Source organism: Aethalodelphis obliquidens, unplaced genomic scaffold (assembly GCF_003676395.1).
Source record: "Aethalodelphis obliquidens isolate GAN/ISIS:26980383/991018 unplaced genomic scaffold, ASM367639v1 scaffold457, whole genome shotgun sequence".
NCBI classification, from domain to species: domain Eukaryota; kingdom Metazoa; phylum Chordata; class Mammalia; order Artiodactyla; family Delphinidae; genus Aethalodelphis; species Aethalodelphis obliquidens.
Window position 1 is genome coordinate 668 of NW_020838371.1, and position 16,696 is coordinate 17,363.

General features: G+C 52.1%; 3 gene segments (V, D, J or C); all 3 read left to right on the forward strand.

The window, feature by feature from the left end:
• Positions 1–3,033: 3,033 nt before the first annotated feature.
• Positions 3,034–5,929, forward strand: LOC113616749 (immunoglobulin lambda variable 3-25-like). The segment is given in 3 exon segments: positions 3,034–3,148; positions 3,307–3,630; positions 5,817–5,929. Coding segments are annotated over 3 exon segments (483 nt in total).
• Positions 5,930–7,012: 1,083 nt separating this feature from the next.
• On the forward strand, positions 7,013–8,284 carry LOC113616747 (immunoglobulin lambda variable 4-3-like). The segment is given in 3 exon segments: positions 7,013–7,121; positions 7,235–7,581; positions 8,216–8,284. Coding segments are annotated over 3 exon segments (462 nt in total).
• Positions 8,285–10,486: 2,202 nt separating this feature from the next.
• LOC113616748 (immunoglobulin lambda variable 3-25-like) lies at positions 10,487–16,617 on the forward strand (the record flags this gene model as incomplete). The annotated part of the segment is given in 3 exon segments: positions 10,487–10,563; positions 10,710–11,033; positions 16,441–16,617. Coding segments are annotated over 3 exon segments (547 nt in total), but the record flags the coding sequence as incomplete, so codon positions are not given.
• Between the last annotated feature and the right edge of the window lie 79 nt (positions 16,618–16,696).

Here is a 16,696-nt window from a genome sequence, read left to right on the forward strand (position 1 = left end):
GGTCCCAAGTGCCCAAAATTACTGTCTGATGGGGGCAGAGTTTCTGTTTGGGGTGATGAAAAAGCTCTAAAAATAGATCATGGTGATGGGTGCGCAAAGTTGTGAATGTGTTTTAGTACCACTGGATTTTCACTCAAAAATGATTGTATTATCCAGGTTTCTCCAGACACAAAACAAATAGGATAGGTATGAATAGACAGAGATTTATTGTGTGCAATTTTTTTATGTGGATTTATTATGAGGAATCTTGCCATGAGGTTTTGGAGGTTGAGAAGTCCCAGGAAGCACTGTCTGCAAGTGGACACCGGCAGAGCCAGGGGTGAGATTCAGTCCGAAGGCCTGAGAACCAGGGAAGCTGATGTATGACTCTCAGTCCCAGGGTGGGAGACCGATGTCCCAGCCTCCGCGTCAGGGAGGAGGGGGACTCTACCTTCCTTGGCCTTTTGTTCCTCCCAGGCCAACACGGGGAGGGCCGCCTGCTTCACTGAGCCCACAGGTTCAAATGCTCATGTCCTCCAGAAACACCCCTGGACACCCGCAGAAATAAATGTAAGTGGGACCTCGGTTTCCGAGTCAAATGGACACACAAAATGAACCATCACGGTGATTAAAGTAATAACTCTTATGTATGTATGTTTTACAATATTTTTTAAATTGCTCAGTCTGAAATAAAGTACAGGAATTTGAATTCTGAAGTCATTTGACCAACAAAGCAGAAGAAGAATTGTGTAGTGATCACCCATATACCCTCTCCCTGGTCGTAACATGGGTTACATGGTGCCCTGGACAGTTACAGCCTTTCTCTGTCTCCATATATATGTATGTATGTATGTATTTCAGAGAATTCACATTCATCGGTCCAGTCCACAGCCGCCGCATTCCCAGGTGCCCAGAAGTTTATTTTAGCTGTTAGTTTTGTTACCGGATAAGATCCTCAAGGTTCCCGCCCCCACATTTGGTTATCACTTCTCTCTGATCCAGCATTTATCAGCTAAGATTCCTTATGACTCTAGGCTATGGGATCTTTTGCAAAAGTTCCACAGAGAGGAGTGTGTTCACTGTGCACAGGAGGACAGTGGTTCTCTATTGTGAGAAATGCTAACAGAGCTCTTCACACAGACATGAAAGGATCAGAGATAGTAATTACAGTCATTCTAAGAAATAAGAACTATAATAAAGGCAACACATAGGTTAATTTTAAAAAGGCTGGTCTTAAGGTACTTTTGGTAAACCTGCAGGCCCTACAGACCCCTGAAGACTCAGCTCTCAACCAATAGATTGGCCATGAGTCACCAGTCACTCCCACCTGCTCAGGAGAATGAGGACGAAGCATCACTGCAGCAGAGGCAGCCGGACCCAGCCAGGCCCCTGAATGGCCAGGCAGCCCTGCATCCCCACAGATTCTCCAGCTTAATCTGGGGTACAGCCCCGCTGACCACCCCCACATGCAGGCTGAGGGGGCTTCTATTGACAGAAAGGATGTGGTAGGGATGACAGTGATCCTGGGGACCCCGTCTCTCCTCCCAGCCTGGCCCTCATGCTCCCCTCCCTCCCTGATGAAGTTCTGCCCCAAAGGGCCAGGGTCTGAATCCAGGACCCCTGGGCTCCATCCTGGGCTCACCCCACATTTCTCTATTAATCTGGGGATTTACTCTCTCTGGGCCACAGCTTAACCTGCTATAAAATGGGGAGGTATGTACTGACCTTAAGAAGTTTTTTTCCAAGTTAAATTATAAAAAGGCCACCAAAGTGTATTGTTAACTAAAGGGGGAATCAGTGAGTTATGAGGTCCTAGAGTTTCCTGTCGTCACCCTGCAGGAATCCGAGGAGAGGGGTTCAGCCATCTGTATGATTTCTGGATAGAATCCCAGTGGAATAGCAGGAGATCCCCAGTTTCCTTAAAAAGGCAGACTATGCTAAGGTAGAAATGCTAGCACCACAAACTCTGAGAGGTGTGAGGTGACATAAAAAAATAAAAAAAGGAGAAGAGATGGTGGAAATCATGATGTTGATGATGGAGATGATGGTGATGATGGTAATGATGATGGTGATGAAGATGATGATGATGATGGCGGTGATAATGATGATGATGATGATGGTGGTGATAATGATGATGATGATGATGATGATGTAAGGGCTTAAATGACCTCAAGTGCCAGGAACATCATCACTCAACTGACCTCCTGGGGAGGAGATAGTATCAACCTTGGTTCCCAAATACAAGGAACCTTGGGTCCTGAGGGGATTACACACGTTGCTATGGAACTTGACACTTTGCAGCTACAGTTCATCCTGTACACTCTACTCTACTAACAAAACCAAAGGGACAGGAAGGGCATTTCTACCCTGAGACATGGTTACAGGAATAACAATTGCACTGTGTAGGTGACCTCTCCGTGCTGGGCCGGGCAGGGCAGGGGTCACAGCTGCTCAGAGTCAGGGCTGGACTCCCTGGTCCACACTCTCTCAGGTGGTTTTTGGGGTGACCTGAGGGAGAGGAGCCCCGGTCTGATTCTACTCCACAGCAGGGGGAAGCAGAGCACAGCCAAGAGCATCAGGACAGAGGGTGGGGCTGCCCAAGTGGAGCCCCAGAGGGAACCAGCCCTCAGGGTCCACCGGTGTCCAAGGTTCAGTGCTCGGCAGGAAGTTGGGACTGACTGTGCCATCCGCTCAGGACATAGTAACCATATTAAAGGGTCTCATTCACAGTGAACCCCAGGACACCCAGTGAAAGGGGCACAGTGGCCACGGCCAGGATGCTGCCAGGCTGACAGCCCCACTGGGCCAGCCCAGGAGAGACCACTGGATGGTTTCCAACAGCGGTCATGTGGTCAGACATAAGGAGGGTGACTGTGACCTCAGACCTTGGAGGCCAAGTCTGAGTTTTTGGACATGCGAAGCCGTGGAGGAAGCTGGGTGACAGTCACCTGGGCTGATGGTTTGGGTGACTCCCATCTCAGTAAGGAGCCCCAGGGGGGTGTAAATTTGCATAAACCCAAACCCTCACTGCCCCCCTCAAAGCTCTGAGAGGGAATAAAAGGATATGAGTAGAACCCAGAGCTGCTGTGGTGTCTCGGAGGCAGAGCTCAGGGCGTCCACACCATGGCCTGGACCCCTCTCCTGTTCCCCCTCTTCATCCTCTGCACAGGTGCTGCCTTCCGGCCCTGCCCACAGGCTCAGGCCCCCCAGAACCCTGGGCTGGGCCTGCCTCAAACCCAGAGTTCAGCCCAGGCACAACCTCAGAGTGGGACCCCTCCCTGCGAATGGATCCTTCATTCTCAACCCCTCTCCCATCCTCTCTTACAGGCTCCGTGGCCTCCTATGAGCTGACCCAGCCGCCATTAGTGTCCGTGGCCTTGGGACAGACGTCCAAGATCACCTGCTCTGGAGACCTACTGGACAAAAAATATACATATTGGCACCAGCAGAAGCCAGGCCAGGCCCCTGTGCTGGTCATTTATGAGGACAGCAAGCGGCCCTCAGGGATCCCAGACCGATTCTCTGGTTCCAGCTCAGGCAAAATTGCCACCCTGACCATCAGCAGGGCCCAGGCTGAGGACGAGGCTGACTATTACTGTGGGTCAGCTGACAGCAGTGATTATGTTCACAGTGACACAGGCAGACAGGGAAGTGAGACACAAACCCCCTCTGTGTCTGGCTCACACTCTCCTCCAGCCCCAGGAAGACTGTGGAAAAACAGTGACAGGTCTGACCTTGTCCCTCAAGTTCTGAGACGCCTAGGCTGCCCCTCCTCCCAGCCCTCCAGGCAGGCTCTGCACAGGGGCCTCAGGAGTGATTATGCACTGGCAGGACCAGGCTGGCTCAGCGTCTGGGCTGTGGTGTTGACTTGAGGAAATAAGGCCTGAATGAAGGACAGACAGCGAGGGCAGAGACCCAGTGCTAGTGGACCCTGGATGTCCACATGGTGCTGACTGGCCACTCATCAGCCCAAATCTCTTGGATGGATGCCCAGAACCACCCAGCTCGTCAGAGCTCTGGAACCTCCAGGATCCCGTGACAACCTGGGACTCCAAACGAGGCAAAGCAGCAGAGTGGACAGAGTGGGGGCCGCCACGTCCCTCCTCTGGGCTCATCTGCCTCACACCCATGTTGGAGCCCCTGGCAGCTCCCAGCTGTGCCCTCCCTGGGGAGGGCTGTCGTTGTAGAGACAGTCCCCCCAAGGTCGTGTCCCCTGGTGCCATGTAAGAAAGTGTAAAAGCAAGTACAGAAAGGATTTAACTGTGACCAAGTACCTTTGTTGAAACTAAAAACAATAAGAAAGAAAGAACATAGGGAGAAACAAAATATCCCATACCCAGCAAGGAAAGATTCACAATACCTGAATATCAAACATTTCCTGTAAGGAATCAGAAAACTAAGAGTCAGAATAAGTACAAAAATCAGTTAATCCGAACTTGCCCTGAATGGCCCAGATGATGTATTTGATAGACAAGGACACAAAAGCAACTTCTATAGTTATAGTCCATTTGTTCCTGAGCTTGAGGAAAGATTGAACATGTTAAACGGAGACACAGGGTGTAAAAACATGATCCACATTGCATTTCTGCAAATGAAAACTACACATCTGAGATTAAAATAAACTGGATGAGACTGAGAGCACATAGATGCTGCAGAAGAAGATCACTGAACTTGATGAAATAGCAGTAGAAACTAGTCGAAATCAAACACAGACCCACCAAAGAAAAATGATGAGAGATGTCATCCCCTGCCCCAAACCCACCCATGTGGCCTGAGAAAAAGTCTCCTCTTAACAAATTTTGCCCATCGTTCCAGGGTCTAGAGCCTGACACAAGCTCAGTTTGATGAGTTTAGGACAGTTAAGCTCCAGACCCAAGTGGCCTTAGAAAGACTAAGGAGGCCAGCAGGAGGGGCTGAGGGTGTCCATGGTGACCTGGAACAGAGCTCCTGAGACCTGGTGGGCACACTGAATGGGTTTAGGGGCCCCTCAATCCAGTATGAACTCACCTTAAGTAATTACATCTGAATGGGCCCTATTTCCAAATAAGGTCCCACTCTTGGGCACTGGTGGTTAGGACTTCAACAGGCAATTGTTAGAGGTCCTACAATATGTTTGTGTATTTTGGTGTGGCCAGAAAATTTTGTCAGTGGCAAATCCCAAACCCAAGACTTTTCCCATCCATCCCATTCCTACAACCACGATTCCACCGTCTCTGCTTTCTATTAAGTGTATGGGTAAGGCTTAAGGATATTCACAGATGGAAGAGGAGTAAATATTCATGTGTGCTTAATACATATCAAGACCCATCCACATTCTTCCTACTTATTAACGTGTTTAATCACAAATAATCAATGAACAAGCATCCCCATTATATTCCATCTTACAGATGCGGAAGCTGAGGTACGAAGGACAGAGCAACTTGTTTCAAATCAGAACTGGAACGGGGCAGACCCGGCAACAAAGAGGTCCCTCCACCCGAGTTCCTGGACTTCCCCACCTTCCTGTGGCCTCTCATGGTGCTTCCAAAGCTAAGACGTGGCCTTTCCTGAATGTGCTAGGTAGTTCTCTCTCCTATTTCAGACACAAGTGACTGACATTGTGACTTTGCAGTGCTGCCCTATCCATTACCTACACTATTTGAACCACATATGTAATTTTCAATTATCCAGTAAACGCTTTTTAAAAATTAGGAGAAACCGATGCAGTTAGTTTCCATAATAGGTTTTGCGTAACTAAATTACTTGAAAATATCATTTCAATATGAATTAAATATTAGAATATTGATACATTCTACACTACACTCTCCTAAATCTTTGAAATGTGCTGGGTATTTCAGATCTACAGCACATCTCACTGCGACCACCCACATTGCATGTTCAGAAGCCTCCTTGGCTTGTGGCCACCATGTTGGACAGAGCAGGTGAGATGGATGAGGTCTCCTTGGGGTAACCGTGCCTGTAGTACATACTCACCACACCAAGAGGTGACGGAGGGTCCCAAGCCCAGAGTCTTTGCTGGAGAGGAACTGCTGAGCCATTTTCCACCAAGACCAGGGATACTGAGGGTACCTCAAAATGAGGAGATTTAATACATGTATCCATGTGACTTCTTTCCCAAAGGCAAGATAGTAAATACAACTACAATTTTAAAGGTGGTTCTGAATCGTTAAACACATTTTTATTACAGTCTGTGAAATGAATGACAATAGTCTGTACATTTTTAAGTAAATAGTGTCACATCATCCCTTTCAGTAGGGAGATCATTTCCATAAACCCCACAAGTCATAAAGTTATATTTTGTGAATAGATCTAGATGGAAAGGTGGACCATAAGGAATATTTTAGTGACATTGGATATGGATCACCTGAATACAGAACAGAGGGTGGTGACAGGAGGGGCTCAGGGGGCCTGGAGTAGGGATGGAGGAAACTGTGGGGGGTTTTGAGGGGGGGGGGGGGGGGGGGCTGAAACGTCAGGCTCTGAAGTCAGTCCCTTGGATGGAATCTTGACCCATGCATCCCTGTCTGGGGGAATCTGGGAAAATCATTTACCGTCCCAATGGTTACTCCTCCTCCTGAGACTGGGGAGAGGTTGTGCCTTCAGCAGAGGGCGCTGTGGGATTATTTGGTGCCCGGTGAGGTGCTGCAGGAAACTCACCAAGGGTCTGGCATATGCTGGGGGCTCAAAAGTTGTCATTCTATTAAAGTAGCTACATGTGTAGGAAGACGTCCATCCTGGGGGCACCAAGGGGCACTGTGGTCCTGGCTGGGACCCTCATAGGTCCATGTCCCCTGGGGAGGGCTCAAGTGCAAAGGGCATGACTGACGCTTCCTTGAAGACACCTCTCTTGAGGAGAGTAAATGTCTCTCTGAAACTCACACGTGGCCCTTCTTCTGTCCCCAGGGAGTCCCCAGCGTGAGGCCTCTGGGCTCAGGGCTCAGCCAGGAGCTGAGACACAGGATGGGGAGGGAGGAGTAGATTTGCATTCACTGCTCCTCCCTTTGCGAGCTGCAAGGGGAGAGGATAAGACAGAGACCTGGAGAGGCCAGTCCAGCTGGGCAGCCTCAGTGCAGAGCTCGCAGAAGGACCTCCCACCATGACCTGGGTGCCCTTCTACCTCCTGCCCCTCCTGTTCAACACAGGTCAGAGTGGCCCAGGGACGCGGGGGCCTCCCAGCCCCTCCCTCCAGCACAGTCCTGAGGGTCACCTGCCCAGTGTCAGTGCCGTCAGCCAACCCTTGCATTTCTGTCTGCAGGTCTCTGTGCTGTGCCTGTGCTGACCCAGGCCCCGTCTGCATCTTCTTCCCTGGGAGGCTCGGTCAAGCTCACCTGCACCCTGAGCAGTGAGCACAGCACGTACTACATTGAGTGGTATCAACAGAGAGTAGGGCAGGCCCCTAGGTATCTGATGAAGCTGACCAGTGACGGAAGCGTCACCAAGGGGGATGGGATCCCCGACCGCTTCTCAGGCTCCAGCTCTGGGGCTGACCGCTACCTGACCATCGCCAACATCCAGTCTGAGGACGAGACTGAGTATATCTGTGGTGTCAGCTATAACACTGACGGCCAAGTTGGATACCACAGTGACACAGACCTAGGGGAAGTGAGGCCAAAACCTCCCTCCCTTGCCCTCCATCCCACGGCACCAGGGTGAGCTGCTCCCTGTCTGTCCCCGGAGCCCTGACCTTTGAGTCTTCCCCTTGCAAACCCCTCACCCCCAACCTCTCCCCGAGTCACCCCCAGGGAGAGGCAGACACACATTAAAATTTAGGTGGTTTTGACGAGGTGGGATTCTGGGTCCTCCTCACAGGCCTGTGTGGGCAATGCTGGGAGAGACCAGCCCAGCCCAGGGCAGAACAGGACACTGGGAAAGGGCTGAGCTGAGATGACCCTGTCCCCAGTAGCCCCCAGGCCCTACTCCAAGTCTCTCAGGGAAGGAACATGGATCTTGGCGTGCAGAGGCGACATGCAGGTCATGGTACCAAGTGTCCTGACTTGGGTGTCCCGGGTGCAGAGCAGGCCCCTGGCCAGGACTGAGGGCTCAGCAGGAAGCACTGGGCATCTGGGGAGGGAGGATGGGAACCTTGACCCTATGGTGGGTGCAGAGCTGGGTCCTTAGGGAGTCATGAGGCGGTAAGGGTGTCTGTGGCAGTACAGACTTGGAGCTCGGCCGGGCTTCTCCTGCTGGGGAAGGGTCTCAGCTTTGGTGCCAAGAATGGCTCCCCATTCACCCACAGGACGTTGTAGGGACCGGCCAGCACCACATCCACTGGGACAGCAGCAGGGATGGGGAACGGGGATGTTGAGCTGGAGAATATGGTCCCCTTACCCCAGTCGGACCCCCAGTGACTGAGGCCTGAGAGGCAAAGTCCAGGAGCTGCCCGTGGCCTGGAGGACTCCACGTGGGCAGGAGGGGAGGAGGCGGTTGGTCTCCTGGAGAGGGATGGACAGGGGGCCGGGGGCAGGACTGGACAGGACATCAGAGCTCCGTCCTGCAGTGACCTCTGTCCCCGACTCTGCCGGGACTCACAGGGGACACAGGGCCCTCTCCTGTCACCCCATCCCGGAAAGGGTTGTTCTCTCCAAGGCTTTGCTGTGACTTTGTCCCAAACAAGGCCTCCTGCAGGTCCCACTAGTGGGGAGTGTCCTGTCCCCCTTACACTGTAGGAAAGGGAGCCAGGAGGATGGCAGTGAGTAAACCCACCCCCAGGCGGGTCCCACCACATCCACACGCCCCGGGGCCTGTGCTGCTAAGAAGTGAAGACAGCAGGAGCCTGTGACGGACGCACAGAGGGACAGACGGCACGATGTGAGGACAAGGATGGAAAAGGGAAGACGATGAGACCATACCATGCTGTGCTTAGATGGCGACCCACCAGGGAGGGATCTGCCCTTATGGACTCGATCAGAGAGAGATGGACACCCATTTGAGGGCATCTCTCTGGTCAAGGTCATAATAGGGTCAGGGTCTGGGTGAGAACTGTCAACCTGTCTGTGAAAGTGACTGATGAACAGGGTGGAGGACGGTATCTCCTCCCAGGTTGGTCCGCACCTGTGGACATAGGATTAGTGACCTTATAAGAAGAGACCAGAAACACACCCCCAACCCCGAGTGAGCCACTGAGACAGACCATCTAAGGACAGAGCCAGAAAGCACCTTCAGGGAGCCGGGAGAGAGCTTGCACTAAAAACAATATTAGGGCATCTTGATCATGGACTTCTGACCTCCAGAACCTTGGAAAATAAATTTGTGGTGTTTAAGCAACATGTGGGTGGTATTTTTCCATGGCTGCCTGAGCTGACTAAGACAGGAGCGGGGAACACTTGTGTGTAGGTGTTTATGGGAGCATTAGTCTTCATTTCTCTGAAATAAAATCCCAAGGGTACAATTCCTAGATTGTACAGTAATTGCATGTTTAGTTTCATAGTAGCTGCAAAGCTGTTTTCTAGGGTGGCTGTACCACTTTATAGTCCTACCAGTCCCTCTGCTGCACAACCAGCATTGGTTTTGCCACTGTTTTTTACTTTAGCCCATCTGCTCCATTCTGACTGGTGTGTAGCGGCAACTCTTTAGGGTGTGATTGACATTCCCCTAATGACTCATGGGGACCATCTTCCCATGTGCTCACCTGACATCTGTACATTCCCGAAAAAATGTCTGTTCACATCATTTCCCAAATTCCACTTGGATTTTAGTTGTTTTGTTTATTGATTAGTTTTGACACATTTTTTAATGTATATACAAGTTTTTTGATGAATATGTGAGTGGAAAGTATTTTCTCCCACTTTACTGGATTTTTCAACTCCATAAAAAGGACTTTTATAGAACATATGCTTTTCATTTTAATGTATTTCAATTTATCTTCTTCCTTTCACAAATCATGCATGTATTGTCAAGTCCAAGAATTCTGGCCTAGGTCTAGATAAGGAAGACATTTTTCCTTTTATTTTTAAGCATAAAATGAAAAAGAATGTATATGTTGATTTGAATCACTTTGCTGTGCACCTAAAACTAAAACAACATTGTAAATCCACTATACTTCGAAAAATAAAAATTAAGAAACTTTAAAGAAATATAATAAAAACCCTGCCAGATGTACCTGACCGGTGTCACTGTGTCTGCTGCTGGAATTCTGGGCTCTCGCAGCAGCATGACCGTGGTCCCCACAGTGCCAGCTTCCAGCACTGTCCAGCCCACCACACAATAACCTCATCCCCAGAGAGGACGCCTGTGTGTCCCCAAGGCCCAGAGGGGAGCCCAGGAGCGGACTGAGAGGTGTGTGCACATGCTGGGGCAGGGGCAGCCTTTCTCACTCAGCACCAAGAGAGTTCTGGGGACCTGGGCTCAGGCCTGGAACTCGGGTTCCAGTTTAACTCCTCCTTGGATCGCAGCTGTTCTCTGCTCAGCAGGGAGCCGGTCACAAGGCCAAAGGTGGCAGGAAGGAGATTTGCATGAAGACACCCCTTCTGAGCATAAGAGAGGCCCAAAGGCCCCACCCCAGCTGTGAGCTCAGAGGCAGAGCTCGGGGCGTCCCCACAATGGCCTGGACCCGTCTCCTGCTCCCCCTCCTCACTCTCTGCACAGGTGCTGCCCCCAGGCTCAGCCCGAAAAGTGACCAGAGCTCAGCCTGGTCCAGAACTTCAGCTCAGCACAGGAGCTGCCGCAGGGGGCATGAGGCTGCAGGGATGAGACCCTCTTCCTCACCCTCACTCTCCTTTCCTCTCTTGCAGGTTCTGTGGCCTCTTCTGCGCTGACTCAGCCACCTGCGGTGTCTGTGTCCTTGGGACAGACGGCCAGGATCACCTGCCAGGGAGACAGCTTAGGAAGCTATTATGCTCAATGGTACCAGCAGAAGCCAGGCCAGGCCCCTGGGCTGGTCATTTATGAGGACAGCAAGCGGCCCTCAGGGATCCCAGACCGATTCTCTGGTTCCAGCTCAGGCAAAATTGCCACCCTGACCATCAGTAGGGCCCAGGCCGAGGACGAGGCTGACTATTACTGTGAGTCAGCTGACGGCAGTGATTATGTTCACAGTGACACAGGCAGACAGGGAAGTGAGACACAAACCCCCTCTGTGTCTGGCTCACACTCTCCTCCAGCCCCCAGGAGGACTGTGGAAGAACAGTGACAGGTCTGGCCCAGTTCTGCCAGATCTGAGCTCCCCAGGCTGCCCCTCCTCCCAGCCCTCCAGGCAGGCTCTGCACAGGGGGCTCAGGAGTGGATTATGGCTGGCGGGACCAGGCTGTCTTAGTGCTGTCTGGCCAGGTCGGGAACTTCGGACAGAGGCCCTGTATGGAAGGACAGACAGAGGGACACATCCCTCCAGTGATAGTTTTCCCCACAATTCCATGTCGTGGTCACTGGGCCCCTCTTGGCCCAACTGTCTAGGATTTGACCACAGAATGTCCCATCCCATCTGATGCTGAAGCCCCAGGCCCCCATGGCAGCTGGGATTCTGAATGGAGCACACCAGAGCAGTGGGCATTCTAGCATCTACCTCCTTCTCTCTTCTGGCCTCGTCTACTCATCCACAGCTGCTGGGAGCCTGTGACAACTCACAGCAGTGCCCTCACGGGGAAATGCTGTTGGTGCAGAAAATGGCCCCCCACCCCAGTTTATCCCCCTGGTCAGAGAGGGTCAGGTGAATGATGCCTGAGGCCACCATCCCCAGGCTCTGACTCAGTTTAGGATGACCCAAATGGGCCAGCTTTAACTCTCCTGCAGAACCCCGGGTCCTCATTTGTGTGACCAAATCCCGGGTCCCTCCCCTCTGCCCAGTCTCCCCTCCTCATCTCCTTCCAGATTTCCAGGACATGCACTTAACGTCTCAGAATCAGCTTGCAGGGAACCCGATCTAAGTTAGCCAGCTGTTCCCAACATGCTCATCAGGGTCCCGAGGAGGTTATATATACCCGCAAGTCTCTGTTTTCCCACCTAAATCCACAATGTGCTCTTCAAAATCCCCAGTTAGATCTGATTGCCCTTGAATTTTTATAAAAAGGTACATTGGAGACCAATAAGCTACAGTGAGAATGTTTGTGAAAGAAACTGGCAAAAAACGATTTCTCTGTCCAAAGTGATGACTGAAAACTGTCACCACTATCATGCTGTCCTATGATTAGGTGTTTTAAGTGATGGGGACCACCAAGAACATCTATTCTGTTTCAAAGTAGGGCCCCAATTTCACAGTAGACGCCCCTGTTATACCAAAGCCTTAGTTTTCATCTGAAACAGGATCCAGGGAGGAACTGGGTTGATTTTTGCACAGCTATTGACCCATCAGTTGGCTGGATATGTTTCTCCTTCTTGTAAAGAAATAAAACCTTGACATCCTACAATGCATGGCTTTCCTCACAAAAAAAAGCCAGTGTCCAAACTCTTAGACGTACAATGAGGAAATTTCTGGGTGACCTTGGAAAACAGTGAATTTACACCCAAAGACCATTTCCCTGGCAAATGCTTAAACAAACATGTGACAACCTGAACAATGGCACATAGATCTCCTGCTTCACACAGAATTCTAGATTCTCCAGGGGAAAGGTCCACATTAGAAATATTAAAATGCCACCTGTGGATTTTTTTTAAAAGAAAAGCCGAAAGTTTCCTCCAAGTGCACTCCTGTCTTGCATGAGGGTGGATGTCTAATTTGGAGGATGGAAACCACATGGGAAAAAATTACGTTCAAAAAGTATTGACAATTACAGATTATTAAATGTACAATTAACTTGTCACACTAATGGACCATGAACCAGCAACAGATGGTATTTTATGCACCGAATCCCTAAGACCTAAGCAGTAATTCCAGGATTCCTCCAGAGGCGAGATCATGAAAAGGCTGCCCTCGTTGCTTTGAATCTGGAGTGTGTTGTCCTTGGGCTTTCTGTTCAGCCCCACGGGGAGCAGGGCATTGTCAGCCTCCCAGGTGTCAGACGGCCCCAGGGGAGGTGCAGCAGCGCCCCCAGAGGCAGTGGGGAGAACTGACAGGAAGAATCTACAATTCAGGCTGAGAATTTCCCACAGCCCCCTCCTGGCCCAGTCTGGTTCTAGAACACTCAGAAGAGGCTATTATTTAGGGATTAAGACATCTCTCTTCTCTCTAGCCCCCAAGTGAACTTGGCGTTGTCATTCCCTCTCTCAGCCCCTGCCTTTCCCTGTCAAGTGAGCTCCTCGAGTCCTGGGCTCCCAGTCACAGAAGCAAATCTGCAGACATTTATGGAAGGCAGTGACTGGTCAGCCACACGGGACAGTAGACAGGGCTCAGGACCAGAGGCACATGCAGCAGCTAAAGCCCCAGCACGGCTGCATGGTGGATACTTGGCAGGGGAGAGGCACTAGTAACCCCCCCGAAGGTCTTCAGCCCTCAGGTAAAGTAGGGAAGGCCGAGGGGTTTGTCTCAACCCACCTGTGTCAATCCTGTTCCTGCTCCCTGGGCTCCAGCCTGTGCTAAGCAGCTGCAAAGACCCGGATTTATTACGTGTGAATCCCCTTTGCTCCACCTGAACACATGTCACTTCTACCCCTCAAATTCTTAACTCAGAGAACATATTACACTGGCCCTGAGCTGGGTTTACATCCCAGATCCCTCAAGTTTGCCCTGTCCTTTCAGATCCTCCAACACACCCGACTCCTCCCCGCTGGCCAAGTCTCAGCCCTTCCCACGCTCACTTCTTACTACTTGGTTCTCCCCAGTCCTGAGGGCAGCTCCAGAGTTACCCCTTTGGGGAGGCCCCCAACCTCTGATTACAGAACAGCCTGCCTGTCATTGTCTGTCTCTTCTCTGGATTAATTATCCCCACAGCACACACCACGATGGGGTTCTTTCCCCATCACTAGTTTCGTTAACTGATGCATTTGTGCTCAGACTTTTCCTGCTTGGTCGGAATACATTTTTTTTTTTTTTAATTTCAGGACTCACTGATGAAAAGCAGAGGCATGAACAGGTGGGACCTATTGTAGTCTCACCAAGATAAGTTCTCTGGGTGATCACAGATTCCACGTGGGACCCAAGATCTTGCCAGCATCCAGGTCCCTTGTCCCTATATGTTGGCCTTGCTTTCATTCTTGTGGATGACAGACCTCAGGATGGCTGCTGCAGCTCCAGCTATCACACCATGTTCAAGAGGAAAGGATCTGCGTCAATTCCTGCTATTTCTTTCCTTTACAAGAGCAAGAGTTCCCCGAGATAAACTCCAGCCAACTGACCCTTACATCCCATAGAACAGTGCTGGGCCACCTAGTCAAACCTGATAGCCAGAGACCTGAAAGAAGCAAGTGTTTGGCTTTTAAATAAACACTGCAGGCAATGTGTAGGTGACCGTGGTGGAGATTCTCTGCCAGGTGTGCAAAGCCACTGTGTCTCCTGCACTGCCCCCCACACAGGATGGAAACACCCTTCAAGCAGGGACTGTGTCCCGTTCATGCTGAATTCCCTGGAGGGAATGTGCCAGCCCAAAGTGGGTCTGAATGAACATTTCCCAGTGGGTGTGGTCCTAACCATGCCTTTGGAACTGTAGCCGCCACCCCGCATCAGGCCCATACCCAAAGCTGGCACCAATAAGAGTCACCCCCTGAGGGAGGTGTCCCCACTGCCCATCCCACCTGCGTGACCTCCCACCACGCCACAGACAGGAGCAGGGATGCCTCCGTGAGCCCAGCCCCCTCCTCTTCCAGATGAGCCTGTTCATATCTTCACGGGTAATCTCAGCCCCTCGTGCCAGGACGTGAGGCAGACAGAGCCATGGAGAGGGAGTAAATCCTGATTGGGGTCACCATCCCTGGATCAGGGAAATCACCACCTGAGCAGTGGGCTCTGAAATCTATACCGAGAACTGAGTCTCCGCCTCCAGTGTGGAGAAGCCACCAGGGGGCAGCAGAGGTAGCCTGGCAGAGCCACCTGGAGGAGTGGTGTCCTGGGCATCAGGGCTCCAGTGCAGGGGAAGGAGTAACCAGGACCTCACACCTGATGACAAGTGTCCTTCCGTTTCTACAGTGTCACCTTCACTCTCAAGTACATGTTTCTGTCTCCGTGTGTCCCAAGTCCTGCTCTTGGAGACGGTGCCTGTTTCCTTGCCCCACACCCACTGCCAGCCCACCTAATACTGCTAAAAAGCCACCGCTGTCCAGAAATGCTCATCCTCCCTGTGACCACACGTTGCCACTCCCTTCCCTGTGCTCGGAGCCCCTGTCCTCCAGACACAGCTGCTCCTACTCCCTGGAAGCTCTCCCACTGCCCTCACACCTGTCCCTCCGCTTACCCCTTACAGGGAAGGGGGGAACCAGAAATTTCCACACTTCCTGTTTCCCAGTGTCTGACACACAGCAGTCACTCAATCAGCTTTCCGTAATTTTGATGTTTATGACATATATATTTTCCCAGCAACTGAAGGGAAATGGATTAGGACTGACATTCCCTTGCAGAGTTATTAAACCCTGAAGCCCCCTCTCATTCTCTCACAGAGCAAACATTTCTTTTAGCCCCTTGTCTGTTCCTGTCCCTGGGGCACGACGGGGACACTACAGCCCCAGGAGCTCACAGCCCAGGGCAGACACAGCACCGCAATGGCCTGGAACACTCCATGTGCTTTGTCAAACTGTGAATTTTATTCAGTCTTGGGCCCAGGAGCTGTGATAGGGGGGAGAATCCTGTACAGTCTAAGCCTCTTAGTGTTGCCCGTGGAATGAGTTCAGAGAATACAGACCCACCTCTGAGCTCTCAGTGGCCAGGCCCGTCCAGGAGTGAGGCCAGGACTCAGACTGGGCTGGAGATGTCACCCCCAGACTATGGGACAGCAGGTGGAGGAGGATCCCCCGGGCCGAGGCGGGGTCTGCAGGGGCCACCCCTCCCTCTCTGTGTCCCTGGGGACTGAGCCCTTCTCTGAAACCACAGAGCTCCCCAGGCAGACCCCCTGGGCTCCGGCTGATTCGCACCCCCGGCAGCTCTCTCTCCAGCAAGGGGATAAGAGAGGCCTGGGAGGCGCCCTGCCCAGCCTAGGCCTCGGGGAGCAGACTCGGGGTGCCTCCACCATGGCCTGGACGCCCCTCCTCCTCGGCCTCCTGGCTCACTGCACAGGTGCTGCCCCCAGGGTCCGCCCACCCCTGGCCCAGGGCTCGGGGACAGGCCTGGCCCTGACTCTGAGCTCAGCAGGGCGCTGCCCGTGGGGACAGGAGACTCCTGGCCCTGCCGCAGGATGGGGGGCTGGAGGGGCTGAAATCTCCCCCCTGTGCTCACTGCTGTGTGTGAGCCCCGAGGGGCTGCGCCTGCCAGAGAAAGTGGGGGGCGTTCTCATTTGTTCAGAGGCTCCATCCACCAGCCAGGCCCATGGGCCCCTGGGGCTGAGACTGACGGGAGGGGGCGCCCTCGGGGCCCAGAGAATCTTTGGAGCTTAGTCCAGGCCAGGCAGGTGGGGGTCTCTGGACATGGGTTCTTCACCTCCAGCCCACCTGTCCTTTTCTCTCCTGCAGGCATTGTGTCCTCCTATGAACTGACTCAGTTGCCCTTGGTGTCGGTGTCCCTGGGACAGACAGCCAGGATCACATGTGGGGGGAACAACATTGGAAGTAAATATGTTCAACGGTACCAGCAGAAGCTGGGCCAGGCCCCTGTGCCGGTCATCTATGGTGATGGCAACCGTCCCTCGGGTATCCCTGACTGGATATCTGCCTCCAAATCGGGGAACATGGCCACCCTAACCATTAGCGGAGTCCGGGCTGAGGACGA